Source organism: Pagrus pagrus (genome assembly GCF_965226575.1).
Source record: "Pagrus pagrus genome assembly, chromosome: 7".
NCBI lineage: Eukaryota > Metazoa > Chordata > Actinopteri > Spariformes > Sparidae > Pagrus > Pagrus pagrus.
Genome location: NC_140191.1, coordinates 1,770,485 through 1,785,630, shown reverse-complemented (window position 1 = coordinate 1,785,630; position 15,146 = coordinate 1,770,485). Strand labels below are relative to the sequence as shown.

General features: G+C 42.6%; 2 protein-coding genes across 3 annotated transcripts; one reads left to right on the top strand and one right to left on the bottom strand.

Moving 5' to 3' along the window:
- Positions 1-768: 768 nt before the first annotated feature.
- LOC311259555 (methyltransferase-like protein 27) lies at positions 769-5,065 on the bottom strand. 2 transcript variants are annotated; one of them, XM_084356786.1, is made up of 6 exons: positions 4,983-5,065; positions 3,825-3,965; positions 3,019-3,147; positions 2,460-2,595; positions 1,976-2,068; positions 769-1,131 (listed from the first exon to the last, which is right to left on the bottom strand). In XM_084356786.1, exons 2-6 carry the CDS (start codon positions 3,939-3,941, stop codon positions 902-904), a joined length of 705 nt encoding a protein of 234 aa, XP_084212912.1. In that variant the 5' UTR covers positions 3,942-3,965; positions 4,983-5,065; the 3' UTR covers positions 769-901. The 2 variants fall into 2 exon arrangements, with proteins under 2 accessions (XP_084212912.1, XP_084212913.1); XM_084356787.1 differs by having other exon boundaries at positions 3,825-3,962; positions 4,983-5,020.
- Positions 5,066-7,168: 2,103 nt separating this feature from the next.
- LOC311260064 (N-acetylglucosamine-1-phosphodiester alpha-N-acetylglucosaminidase-like) lies at positions 7,169-14,756 on the top strand (the record flags this gene model as incomplete). Its single annotated transcript, XM_084357577.1, has 11 exons — positions 7,169-7,254; positions 8,439-8,653; positions 8,736-9,003; positions 9,082-9,221; positions 9,833-9,941; positions 10,077-10,205; positions 11,291-11,496; positions 12,420-12,467; positions 13,552-13,680; positions 14,446-14,550; positions 14,653-14,756. The coding sequence occupies 11 exons, from the start codon at positions 7,169-7,171 to the stop codon at positions 14,754-14,756; spliced, it is 1,539 nt and encodes a 512-aa protein (XP_084213703.1).
- Positions 14,757-15,146: the final 390 nt, after the last annotated feature.

Genomic DNA, 15,146 nt, shown 5'->3' with positions numbered 1-15,146 from the left:
TTTACATCTTGTTCATATTTTTTATTAATTTTTAGACTATATGTAAATATCAGCATTTTAGCTCAATAGCTTCTCAATAGCTTTAAACACAGTACCTAAGCTTTAAATATCCCACATTTTTATTTTGAAAACAGGAAGTCGGTACACGCTGTAGCGTCTTCTCCGCGTGTTTACTGTAAAGTACGGGTGCACTTGAAATGTGCGAGTGGCTTCTTGCGAATGTCTGTCGAATATCCAACTTAAAACTAACTTCACTGAAGTAAATTGTACGACACTGCCGCCAAAGTAAGAGTCGGAAATATTCCACTGGGATCTCTCACGGATCTTTATTAATGTAAGAAATAAAATAAAAAACGACACATGTTGTATTTTGGTTTTTTTTAGGACACGCTGCCAGGCAATCTGTTCACTTGGTTTAATTAATCACAGTTTGTCGCCATTTTATTTTTATTTCCAGAGACACCCAGCGGTGTTTCTTCCTCAGTCTCCCCCAGTGTTGGCAGCAGGAGGACGGTTAGCCGCCTCCCAGAACCTCCCAGAATAAAACGACGTTTCTTTATGGTGACTTGATGATATTAGTGAAAATTATTATAAAAAAATAATACTAAACTGATTTCATGCAGCACACTTATTTTGATTGCTAATGTGTTATGTATTTATTTTTATATCAATATTTATTATGAAAATTCAGCAGCTGGTTTCAATAGCTTCCATGTCATGTGACCCAGTGGCTCCAAACCAACTGTGTTACTAAATAGGACAAATAAGACACATACATTTTATTTCATATGAATATTTTTATCACAGTTCAGCTGTTCGGACCAAAAGCAGCCTGGTTTCTCAAGGGAGCTGGTATTTAGTGATATTCTGCTAAACATATACAGAAGTACAGACATGGACTCTACTTCAGTGACTTCCTGTACAGGTACAGGGTCCCCTGAAGCCAGTGCTCGCTCTGCTTGTCATCATGATCATTATAAACATCCTGCATGTATTGTTTGATCACTTCGGTGGACACATGAGTCCACAGTCCCTCCACCACCATCAGCTGCAGCTCTCTCTCCAGAGACGCCCTGTATCTGTCTCCTTTCTCTGACTTTGGGTCCACGGCCGTCATGCAGGCGTAGCCTCCTGCAGGAGAACATCAATTATTCCAGAGTTACTAAAGAGGAAGAAGTTTAAAGGGTCACTCCACTCATTTTCCACATTAAAGTGTGCTTAGGTGTTGCATACAAAGTAGCAACACTACACTACTGACATGTTTAGATCAATAAAATGTTTCTTCTTTCATAAATTGAGTGTAAATGGTGAAATCAGTGTAAACAGTGTGTTCAAACAGCTGCTAAATGTTGGCAGGTAAGACTTTAGCACTTTAGACACAGACGCAGACAGGCTGGTACAGCCATGCTGCCACAAACTGACACTTTGTACAAGGAAACAAAAAACTTACTGTTTTCATTTAATGCTGAATTTACAAGAAGGAGACAATGATTCAGAATCTGTCGTAGAAAGTGTTTCACAGAGTTTGTTGAGTTTCTCCTCGTGAAACAACTCTTAAAATCAGAACATTTGTTAAGGGAGTCTGGTGACTTTGTGGTTACTAGTTCGACAGTGTGTTCACAAACATCTGCTGCTGACATTGGCAGGTTAAGAGAGCACAAACACTCTTCTTCCTCTTCTTCTTCTTCTTCTTTCCTCACAGAGGATGTCAGTTGACTGTGATCCTTCAGTGTGGTCCAGGACAAATGTACGTGTACTGCTAACAGTATAATACTGAACATGACCTCAGAGTGATGTGAAAGAAGGCCCTTTGTCCCCAGTGTGTTAACATTAAGCCTAACCCTAACTGGAAACCCCCGATTGTTTTCATAGTTTATTACATTTCAAGTATTTATTTATTTATTTATTTATTTGCCTGTTGTGTTCTGATATAAATCATCATAATCACCATTTCATTGTAAAACAGTGTTGTTACCTGGTCCGATGGCGTCGCAGAGCTCCCTGACAACTCCAACTGGAACGTAATCATCACGTAAAGCACCGGTGATTATCACCACATCGAACGCACCTGGAGGAGGAGGAAGAGGAGGAGGAGGAGGAAGAGGAGGAGGAAGACACTCAACATGTTTCACTCAAAGAAAAACACATGAAATCAAACAGTAGAATCTTAATTCATATCAAACTAAACCAAAACAAACAGTCAGAGACTTCCTGTCACATGATCAAAGTGTGCTGAATGAACCGCGAGCAGCTCCTGTCTGTGGTGTACCCGTGGAGGTAATAGATTACTTTGAGGACTCTCAGGACAGTTCAGCGGCTTTTTCTCTCTGATTTCTAAGTGGATTTACTGTATGAGATGATGATGTCATCAGGAAGTGACGTCACGCTGAATCACATCAACATGAGCTCCTGTAAGAGTGTGTGTGTGTGTGTGTGTGTGTGTGTGTGTGTGTGTGTACCAGTCTCTGCAGGCAGTCGTTGTTTTCCCAGTAAGGCCAGTCTGAGGTCCTGGTAGAGGCCGGTCTTGGCAGCTAGGTCCAGCATGCCTTGACTGCCGTCCACGCCCACAAAGTGCCTGAAGCCCAGTTCAACCATCTGAACACCAGAGGGAGACAAACAGCACCAACAGTGAGTGTCAGAGAAGGAGTGGGTGGAGCAGCTCGGGTCATATTGACCCGGGATCAGGGAGGGCTGCAGGGCTACAAACTCAGAAATATGTACTTTCTCCGGTTTGAAACTGGACGGGTGGCAGGGTCCGCCATATACAAACAGTATAAATTGTGTTTGTTTGTTTAGTTTGTTTTCATCAGCCAATGAACATCTTTCTCTTCTCATTAACATTTCTCCAACACAACTACAGAATGCTCCTTTAAGACAATTAATTGCATAAATGTCCAGAACAGAAATCTGAAGTCAAATAAACACATAAAAGCGTATTTTGTCTGTTTTCATTCCACTTAGTCTGAATGACGACATGTAAATGCTGTTGTCACCTGTTGTGTGTCTGTTCTTTCTCACCATTTTAGCGACCAGTCCAGAACCACAGGCAACGTCCAGAACCTGAGCCTCCTCACGCTTCCCGCAGAACTTGGAGTTTAGGAAATCTACGGCCATATTTACTGGTTCGTAGTTTATCATTAACGAATCCTGTTGATGGTTCATGTGTTAGTTCTCAAAATCAACCAGTTACTTATTCATTTCACACACATGACAAAACATTACAAAAGTCATAATGTGTCACACTATACAAAGTATATTTTGAAAGTCTAACTGGACGTACTGTTTGTCATGTATTGTTGGAACTTTGATCATGAAGCCTTTATTTTGAAAGTCTAACTGGATGTTGCAGATAGCATATTCTTGCTAACTTAATCGAGGAGCCCGTCACGTCTGACCTGACACTAGAGGTGACAGACAGAGCTGCTGTATTTGAAGAGCTGGGAGTCAGAACGTGTTGTACTGTCACGATATTTAGTGAAAAATATCGTGACATTTGGTTTTGTTGCCCAGTCCAAGCATTTATGACGATATGATGATAAAAACATGTGTGAAAACCAATTGTGATTGCGGAAACCAAGGTTAGACTGAGAGTACAGCATACAGTTTGACCCAGGTCACTCTTATCGCCCATTTCACATTTTCCTGAGCGATCAGATATTTGTCTGATGGTACTGGTTGAACCAGCAAACGTGGATCCAAACTGACCTGACTCGTGTTTTCAAGCCTGCAGATAACATGTGTCCGACACTCTGAACCCAGCTGTTCTGTGGTGTTTGTTTCAAGTCTCTTTCAGACGTGGAGGTCGAGGAGCTTCTGTCACTGACCTGTTCGTACATCGGAGCCCAGCGGTCGTAGAACTCTGTGGTCTGCTGGGAATTGAAGCCTCTGCAGGACTTCATGAGGCTCTTCACATCGTCCACAGTTCTGCTGCAGTCAGCCATGACGAGGAGACAACTTCAAACCTGCTGCAGAACCAAAAAAGTAGATGACATCACTCCAGTTCTCAGATCTTTACGCTGGCTTCCTGTCAGACAACGAATAGATTTCAACATCCTGCTGTCGGTTTATGAAGCACTGAATGGTTTCTGATCTGCCGCCACGTTCTGGACCATCCAGACCTCTGAGGTCGTCAGGTTCGGGTCTGCTTTCAGTCCCTAGAGTCAAAACTAAACATGGAGAAGCAGCGTTCAGTTATTATGAACCACATATCTGGAACAAATTCCCTGAAAACTGCAGGTCTGCTCCGACTCTCACCTCTTTTAAATCAAGACTGAAGACCTTTCTGTTTGCTGCTGCTTTTCACTGAAGCCATTTCAAGGCTTTGAGTTGCACTGTGACTGTTGTTTTCTAGTTGTATCTCTTTTAAAACTCTTCTATTTTAGCTTACTTTCCTATTTCTTCACTTGTTTTAATGTTTTGTTTCTTGATGACTTTGTACTGTATTGTGCTGTACATATAACCTCGCTTTGCCTTCGGGGGGGGGGAGAAACTTGTTCAACAACCTGTTCTCAACAAACACATACTGTTTTCCTTCACTGACCACACATTACAGACATTACAGTGAAACCTGATCTCAGTCCTCATGTTATATGAGTTGTAACCATGACACGACACAACCTGCACTCACACAACACATGTAAAGATGTCACCTTGGACAAAAGAGATTTTAACTCATCAAAACAAATGTTTGTCCACACATTCTTTGCTCCAGTAGAAGTTCAGATACTCGTGTAAAACAATGATTTGTGCAATGATGCCAAATAAAAACAATCCATAATCCATAAAGCCTGTTGTGAGGAGGAGAAAGTTCAGATATTTGTGTTCAGATGTAGAGAGGAGAAGTCAAAACTCAAGTAAAGTACAGATACCTGAAACATCTGCACAGTAACTACTGGAAGTAGTTGTAACTTCCACCTCTGCACATTAATAGTTGTTCATTACGGCCTGATTGTGAAGGAAGTGTGAAAGCAGTTTGAACTCACCTGTGTGGATGTTTCAGGTAGAGAAGCAGATGTGAGTGTTGGAGCAGCGGTGACAGAGGCAGCTTTATCAGAGCTCAGCTGGAGGTGCTGATTGGTGGAAGGTGCTCAGACAAATAACGTCGACTTGTTATGGAGACACAAGATGGTGCTGGTTGATCCAGTAAAACCTGACGGATCCAAACTGACCTGGTCTCAGTTTTATAATTCGAGCGTGTTCCTCCCTCATTTTTTCTTCTTTTACTTGAGTTTAAGATCTTAAATAGAGACAACACAACATTTGCTTCCTTCTTATGGCGATAAATTAGTCTCAAAGTGTTCACTGCTTTCCAAAGCCCATCCTCAGCTGGTGACCTTCTATTCTTTGTCTCTGAGCTCAGTGTAGCCGTCTTTGATAAGACTGAAGTAAACCATCCCCGTCTGTGTGGAAGTTTAGACTGAGAGTACAGCATACAGTTTGACCCAGGTCACATCCAGCGAGAGGTCAAAGAGACTGCTGATGGGGAAGCTCTTCAGGATGGTAGCGGTTGGTACACTGTACCGGTCGCTATTATTCTCCTTGATCAAGCCTGTCAATAAACGCTGCTTCTTAAGACATCGGGTCTCCTGGCATCTTCTTCTTCAAGTCCACCAGCTCTACAGAACTTCCATCATGTCCCCTATTGTCCATTTCAATTTTGATTTAAAGATTGGATATTTAATCGGGGTATCTTTATCAAGAAAAGGGAGAACAAAGTGCTATTATATCCAGGTAATTTCCTGTTAAGGTCTAATTTAATCTAATCTAAAGAAATCCTGCTTTTGTGTTTATGTAATGGTTTGAATTTATTTTGCAGCATAGTCTTTCCCACTAGAGGTCGATGTCAGAGTCAGGTTAGACTCCTAAATGCAGGTAGGGAGGCCTGAGGCCTGAGAGGAAGGGCTGAGGAGACAAATTGGCTCAGGAACAGGTGTGTCCCTCCTTTGGCATCGCCGCATGGAGACTTAGGAAACACCAGTGGTGAGAGAACTTTGATTTAGTCACATTGACGGATAGAATAAATCTGATTTACATATAAAAATTAATAAAAAATATTTAGCGATGTAAAATGTAAAAACAAGAGGCGTATCTCATGCAGCCAGTGTAGTTACATGATCCCACCATGATTTTGAGTCAATTGACTCGTTGTCATATAACTGATAAAATACTAATAATACGTGACTGGTGCAACGTACTCAGACAACTAATGTTGGCTGGTAATAGTGTCAGTGCTTTACAAAGTCCAAAGCCCCGCAGCAAAACAAACACAAACATACAGATGATGATACAAACTGACACTTTACTGACTTGGAAAAGTATCTTTTCAACTGACAAACATCATAAGTGTGATTCATGACACAATTTAAACAGGATCTAAAAAACTATTAATCTCTCTTCATTCACCAACGTACAACGTTTTTATGAAATAAGGTCCCATGAGGGAAAATGGAAGAGGCGGGACTTCAGCTCTTTGTACGGTGGCGAACGTAGTTATATAAATGTCACTGCTTTCCAAAATCCAAAGCAAAACAGACACAAACATGAACAGACAGACGATGTGTCATTATAAAGACGACACAGCCGACAGCGTCGTTAGTGACGTCATCTCCTAACTTAAACATTGTAGAGCTGCTCCTGTATATCAGCAGCTCCCAGAACTGAACCAGAACCAGAACAACTCTCCTTTCATAGAACTGCAGCTGTCAATATGAGCAGATTTACTCTGATGTTCATCTTGTTTACGAGCTGTTCTGAGCCCAGTTGGCTCCATGTTGGTGTTGGTGACGTGTGTTGAGCGAGACGATGTAGTTCTGAGCACGTTAACACAAAACTACATGATATTTTACTTTAATTATGCCAAACTGAAACTTTATTGACTTGGAAAATTATGTTTCCTGCCTTAACTAACTTTGATTTTGGTCTTATCTCTGTCATAGACCTCCTTCTTTTCTTTTCTATGTCCCCCGTGCACGCCCAAACTACTTTTAAAACTTGAAATACCTGTAAAACTTCACAGTACTGAGAGGCTGGTCTGACACTGTCGTGAAACGTAGAAGGAATCTGGAGCAGCAAGACTCTGAAAGTTAACCTATAATTAACCAACCGGCAGCCTGTCAGGAACCGAGAGTTTGGACCGACTCACGGACATCGAACCAGAACCCCCGGAACCATGGCAACGAGCTCAGCTACCCGCCAATGTGTGGGCCTCACGTTGCTGTGTCTCCATGTTTGGCTGTCGGAGGGAAAATCTGCAAGGTGAGACGTTACATTTCTTCAGGGTTTCCACATGTCCTGGAAAACCTGGAAAAAAAACAAGTTATTTAAACTCCCAAAAACTGAACAATACAGTACAGTATTAGTAGTATAGTGTACAGTATTATAAAAAACATAGAATTTTCTTAAAAGGAAACCAGTGAGTTGTTTGTTTGAAGAGACTCCAGCAGCCCTTGGTTACTGGTGTTCAGGCAGCCATGAATAATACAGTTATTGTTATTGTTATTATACTGTTATTCACAATGGAAAAAGGCATTGGGGTTATAAACTGGTTAATTGAGGAATATATTAGTGTATAGACGCGCTCCCTGTCTACATAAAGACCATATTTTATTTAATCTTAATATGGAGTGTGTATAATGAAGGTCTTGTATATTGGGTTTTGTCATGTGTGCGTATGTGCATGGTTAGATAGTCTTCATTTTAAAACCGTAATCCTGTTAGTAATCCACCTTTTTACTGAATGTATCTGTAATCGAATTACACCTTTTATTCTGTAACTTTACTGGAATACCGTTAATTTATTTTGTATCCTGATTCTGTAATCCCATTACATGTATTCCATTACTCCCCAAACCGGCTATTAAGGCAGATAAAACCTCTTACATGATTAGTATTAAACACAACCGACCTCGTGCTTTTTGTGAAATAATGTTTCATGAATGAACATCAGTGATCTGATGGTTCCTTATTTCTGTGACGCCGGTGCTGAAACAAAGAAAAAAGAAATATGACTTTTATTTCATCTTATTGTTACACGCTTGTATGTTTCCAGCGTGATGTTGTGTGAGTCAGAGACGAGTATATCATTCTTTATTTTATGAATCCAATTATTAATCCCTTTTTTTTTACTGAATGTGTCTGTAATCTAATTACATTTTTGGCTTCACATTAGATCAGATCATGGATCAGTTTTGGTCTAACTCTTGTGATATTTCTAAAATGAAAGTAGGCAGCTTACATAGTATTTTGTTCAGTGTGGGTTCTAAGTCTGAGTCCAAAGTAAACCCCAGACTATCACCAGCTGGCTTGTGAGGCAACATTACCTGGATTTCTTTAAATTTTGACACGTTTGTTCAGACGGCTGATTCGTAGTTTTAGGCTGTGTGAGTCATCCGGCTTAAAGGAAACATATAACTGGGTGTTTTTATGTTTCCTCTCCACAGAGTCTCCACGGATGAAGACGTTCTGCTGCCATACATGGAGGGTCATGGCCCTTCCCACTCTCACCAGCATGTTGGTGTCTCCCAGCCTCCGGCCCACAGCAGCACCACGTACGAGACGTGGCCCTCCAGCAGCCGCAACACACTCCCCGTAGCTGAGTCGACTGTTTTCATATCAGACGTACCAGGCAGCCCGGGCAGGTCCCGCTGGGTCTACGGTCAGTGATGGAGTCAGTGGTACCTGTGTGTTCTCTGCTGGAATAAGTGGATCAAGTGTTGAAGAAGAATCTCTGTCTCCAGGTCACATGGCGCTGGTCCACGACCCACTGAGGACGCTGTCGGTGATAGAGCCAGGCGGGCCGGGCGGCTGTGAGAAGAGCCGCAGGGTGACGGTGGAGGAGACGGCCGTGGCTGCTGGGTGTCTGTACGCTCAAAACGCCGGCTTCTTCAACACCACCAACGACCAGTGTGTGGGCAACGTGGTGAGCGACGGGAGGATGGTGAGGGACAGCGGGGGGCTGCAGAACGCCCAGTTCGGCATCAGGAAGGATGGCAGCCTGGTGTTCGGGTGAGAGACGCACTGACAAAACAGCAGCACAAACAAGTGAGAATTACAAGGAAATAAAACCTCTCTCTCTCTCTCCAGGTATTTATCACAGGAAGATGTTCTGGACCAGTCCAACCCATTCATCCAGCTGGTCAGCGGGGTGGTGTGGCTGCTGAGGAACGGCGAGTTTTACATCAACCAGAGCCTGAAGGCCGAGTGCAACAAGATGGTCGACCAGGGTAAAGCTTCAGGCAAACTCTCACACATTTAATGTAGTGACTGGACTGCAGGGAACACACTTTACATTAATTTTTTTTTTATATATATAACCCTTTTATATACAGACATTTTCAAGTGCGCTCGCCATCATTCGCACCTCCAATGGAGCAACGAACCTCCAGATGTAGCTCTGCTGTCACCGCTTGTTATCCAAAGGTTCAACACCTTCACTGCATTTCAAGTCAAGTGAAGAAATGAATGTTTAGTCTGCAGGCACAAACCTCACATCACTCATACAGATACACATGAGGGAGGGAATAAAAACAGAACAATAGGAGCCTGAGTTTACAAGAAAACTATTATTTTTCTTGTCAGTTTATCTGTCAATTATGTTTTTCAATGACGGGATCATAGTGAAGTCTATAAAAATAGCGTGAAAGGAAGTGACTGTCAAAAATTCAAACGTACTCAATTAATGACATAAATCAGAGAAAAACAGCAAATCCTCAGTTTTAAGAAGCAGAAAATGTAACTTTTACTTTCCATTTTCATATTTGAAAGTGTAGTGTTAAGTCCATAATTTATATATATATTAAAGAGGGCTGTATTATTTTATTGTACTTTCTGACAGAGGTGTTTCGTGACTTTGTGGACGTGCTGTCGGCCAGAACTGCCGTGGGTCACGACGCAGACGGCAACCTGGTCCTGTTCCATGTGGAAGGAGAGACCCTGGAGAGAGGGTAACACTCATTCACACTAGATCTTTCTGCTCTGTGGAGCGTAATGAGCCTCACAGCCTCACATGAGTCTTTAGTTGTGCTGAATCAGAGCAGCATGTGAAACACGGTGACTTGTGTTTGTCCTTTCATGAGCAGCATGAATCTCTGGGAGGTGGCTCAGTTCCTGAAGAAAAACGGGGTGATCAATGCTATCAATCTGGACGGAGGCGGGTCCTCCAGCTTTGTGATCAATGGCACGCTGGCCAGCTACCCTCCTGACCCATGGTGAGCTAATGAAAGTTGAACTGTATTGTACTGGACATGTTTGTTCAGGGGTTAAAGGTCAGCATTTTAATCTACAGTAATCTTTAGATATTCTTTGCCTGGACCCTCTTTTCAAATTCTCTCCATTATGAGAAAAATATGAGTTAAAAAATCTGCAGAATTATCTGTGAAATTTGAATTGCAAAAACTTACTGTGATGTCACTCAGTGGCTGTGTTGCACTGTGGGTAATGTAGGCACCGGGTTCTGAGGAGCAGTCACACACTGTATTAACACCAAAGATCCAAATCGGTCCAGCAGAACCAAAGGTATCCCCCTTTTTTATTTATTCAACGCATTCTCCTTCATTTTCAAAACCTAGAGCCTACATTACCCACAATGCAACTTAGCCATTGAGTGACATCGCTTGAGGCAATTTATCAGATAACATGCATCTTCATCTGGAGCCACAAAGGCTTTATACTAGTAATGCAGTAGTGCTCCCAAAGTAATGACAGTAAAAGTGGTGGAGTTGCCCTTTAAAGTGCAGCACACTGCTCCACTCCCCTCAGAGACATGCAGCACCGCCGCCCTCAGGCGTTACCACCACACATGCATTTACATTAACATAACTGCAGTATTTCAGTTCTCTGGCTCCCACAGCTGTTGTTTTCTTCTGGGTTTATTCTTGAATGTGAGTAGAAAGACTGAACATGAGAGGACTGGTGGTGGGACGGACCCAGAGCCTGTCGTCACACGAGACCGAGACAGAGTTCTGCTGGGCTTGTCTTGTAAGTGACGTCTCGTGTCATCCAATAAATATGATGACGCTTTTTAAATATATAAATAAAGATTTTGTTCTCCTGCTTTCAACCTGCACTTTACTCTATTCTTAACATGTTGTTCAAATCATTGAGGGTCCATTGAAATAAGGTTTCTCGTCCTGTACAGAACTTTGTAAACTTGTAAAATATAAATTAAATACATGTATTATAATCATTTTTTGTGGTAGTGGTAACAAGCAGTGGTAATACTTGTAATATAGTAGTGTAATGTATTTAAACGTGTCTTTCCGTGCTCACCACCCGCTCTTATCTTTGTTCCCAGTAAATCCGACAGCAGGTGGCGCTGTGCTCGGCCCGTCTCCACCATCCTGTGCGTTCACCAGCGGCGCTGCCAGCCGGCAGACTGCGGCGGACATGGAGACTGTGTGGACGGACGCTGTCGGTGTCAGGACGGCTGGCAGGGCGCCGCCTGCGACTCTCTGGTGTGTCAGCCGCCGGCCTGCGGACCCCACGGTGTCTGCACTGCCGGTAAGTGTGTAGCGTGATGTAAGAGATCCAACAGAACCACCAGGTTAAGCTGTCATTAAACTGTTCAGGCAGTTGCTGTGTTGCTTTGTTGCTTTGTTGCTTTGTGGACACAACCTTTAAGATTTTGTGTCTTGACTCCAGTCGGGAGGGAATTTTAGTTTGTACCACTGAGAATTAAAAGAGGGTTAAAGGTCGGCGCCTGGCCAGTTTATTACAGTCTCCTTAAAATATACGAAGCAAAATCTTAGTTATTGTCTGTTTGGACGGGGGCTGGACGGGACGGCCTTTAGATCTTATCACTGTATGTTTGTAGGCTGTTTTGCGATACACGATTTACTGTTCATCTCAAATCAAGATATTTTTGACCAAATACCTCGATGTTGATATGATAATAATGACTGTTGGTACTAGATTTCTGATCAATAATCATCAGTAATGTGGATCTAATGACTAAATGAGTAAAGACAAGTATCAGAGCAGTCTGGTAAGTTCAGAAAATGACATCACTTTAATGTAATACAGCCTTTAAAACCAGGAGGAGACAGATGCTATGACTCTGTCACGATATCCAAGATCTCAGATGGTTTATAGTCTCGTATCACGTAAACGATATGTATCGTATACATTTGGATCGCATTTCCAAAAACCCAGATCTCCCTGAACTTCCTCAGAGGAGCGAGATGCTGAAACTTTAAAACACTTTCTTACACAACCAACTAACCAGCATGTCTGATCTGGGTTAGCGTTAGAAACAGCTCCTGGTGCACCAGCATATGTTGATGTTTCCTTCATGTTCAGGGCTGAGAAATATACTATAGACTTATCTGCCTGCCTGTCTGTCTGTCTGCCTGTCTGCCTGCCTGCCTGTCTGCCTGTCTGTCTGTCTGCCTGCCTGTCTGCCTGCCTGTCTGTCTGTGTTGCAGGTGGGTGTGTCTGTGCTGCAGGATGGAGAGGAAAGAACTGCCGTCAAGGTAATCAGGAGCTTCATCTGGTCTGTTGGTGCGTTTTCCTTTTTATCTAACAAACTTATCAAATCTTCACGTCTTATCTAGTGAAACTGTGTGTCTGTACAGAATCTGTGCATTTTAAATGATGTTTCCGTCTGTCTGTGTAATTTGGAGGTAGACTTTGAAGTTTTTGCAGCATTTGTGAAAAAACAGCGTCTTTAGTGTTTTCCAGAGGTCACATTTTTGTTTCTTGGTGATACGTGATAGAAATGAAGGTCTGTTGAAGCAACTTCTGCACCAGACACAAATAATATCTCATTAAATAATTAAAGGTGTCGTTTCTTGTCACTCCTTAACCAACTCTTATTTAGATGTCTGGTTGCATCAGAAACTCACATTTAAATTTCACATTAACTCACTCGTTACCAAGTTCAGACAGAAAAAAAAGGTTATTTGTACAGAAACAGAACCACTTTCCACATGTTCTGTAGGAAACGGATCGTTGAAGCCGTCTTTCTGTCTGTCCTGGATTATGGTGATGTGATCTGCTGAAGGGCAACATGCCATCATACATCAGCTCTTTATTAAACTGCTCACAGAGTCACTGTTCAACACACTTTGTATGAAGTCCCGACACTAAATCTGTGAGAACCGCCTTCAGTGTCAGAGCTTCATACAGCTGTAATATTTCATACTGTACGTTTAGACCTGACTCAGCTCTGCTGCAGGTCAGTGTAACACTTTGATTTCAAACTACTGTGACTGTGTTTAACTACGTGCTGTCCTGTGTGGCTGTCTGACATTTGTCCTGTATGCACCTCAGTTTTATTTGTGTTTTGTCACGTTCGTTTGCAGTTTCACATCATTTTCAAGCACTTTTTTCCGTTTTATTTGTGTTCTGTCACATTGCTTCGTATCTGTTATCATCTTTATGCTCTCGTTCTGTTTATTCACGCTGTGATTATGTTCGTTGTTTCTGTTTGTTGTCACATTTTTGCACCCGTTCTGTTTCTGATTCATTTCATGAATAGTTGAACTGATTAAAAGCTCAACACCAAACATAGTTAATTCTCCTCTCATCATTTCTCCGTTCTGTCCGTGGTAAAAGAGTGCTCACCTGGTTACTACGGTGACGGCTGCAGACACACCTGCGTGTGCTTCAACGGCGCTCTCTGTCACCACGTCAACGGACGCTGCGCCTGTCCTCCTGGTTTCCACGGCAACCTCTGTGAACAAGGTAAGAAATCAGGACGCCACGTAGAAAAAAAACAACGTTAATATTTAGATTTTTCACAGAGGCCACGGTGATTCAGAGTTTTATTTGGAAGGGTTGTGCTTTAATGCTCCCACGTATCCTGACCACCAGTCTGGAGGACCACTGACCTGCACGCATACGTTCAGTCTTTTATTGTGTGAAGTCTGTTGTTGAGTTTGACCTGAAAGTGTTGCTGCTTTATTCATCCTCTGGGAAAGAAGGCAGAGTCACCCGAAGGTTAAGATACTGTAGATATTAAGCTATTTTCATCAAATATGGGTTTAATTTCTTTAAACGACGGACTTCCTTTCCAGGCATTCCCGTATGATTAAGTTACAAGCTGGATACATCGGAGCATTTTTAAAGATAACCTCTGTTTTCAAGCAGTTATAGTGTTTGAAATGCTTTTTTTCAGCAGTTGACCAGTTTTCCAGTCATGGAAAAACACATGGAAAATGAGAGAGGAAGCAAAATGTCCTGGAAAATCTTGTGTTGTCCTGGAACATTGTTCAAACTCCCCAAAACTCCACAATAAAGTATGATATTAGCAGTACACTGTATACTGGAGTTACTGGTGTCCAGTCGTGGATAACACCCTGTAGTTTACAAGAGAAAACGTCATTCAGGTTATAAAGTTGATTAATTAAGGAACATGTTGATGTATGGACGCACTCCCTGTCTGTCGTACCAGCTGAAAATGATCTCTAGAAAAGAGTGGGAGCCCTGAGACGTCCTTCTGTCCGTCAGTGTGTCCTCCAGGTCTCTACGGGCCGTCCTGTGCTGAGAGATGTCAGTGTGGTGACCAGTGTCCATGTGACCCGCTGACAGGAAGCTGTTCCTCCGACAGTGACGGTAGATTAACCAGAGGTGACGCAGCAGCCACGCTGAACTGTCTTTACTGCACCACATCGACATGACGGCTGGAGTCTTCACATGATTTCATTGTGTGTGCAGGTCTTTACTCCTCCGCAGCAGGTCAGTGTCTGGCCAAACAGATGTTTACATTATGGAGACAACAGGAGGAGGCTCACAGAGACGAACCTCACCTATCAGAGTGAGTGTCAGAGGTCAAGATCAGAACCTTTATGAACGTCATACGTCAAATCTGAACGCTCACCTCTCTCCACAGACGAGCCTGGCTCATAATCACCATCACACTGGCCTCCCTGCTGCTGATCCCGCTGGTGGTTCGGCTCATCGGTGCGAGCTGGAGACGGTTTATGTTCAGTTATTCCTACAGAAAAGTTCAACGAGCGACGTCAACGGAGAAGCGCTGTCTGTCAGAGTGCCTCATCTTTACTGACACCACAAGAGGATCAGAGAGGCAAATATACTGAAATACCTCGGAGAATTATCCAAACCGCAGAAAAAATACATATGATGACACGCTGAGAAACAAAACTCAGACAGCCAGTGACTAGAAAGACCTGGAAGAATGATAAAGAAGA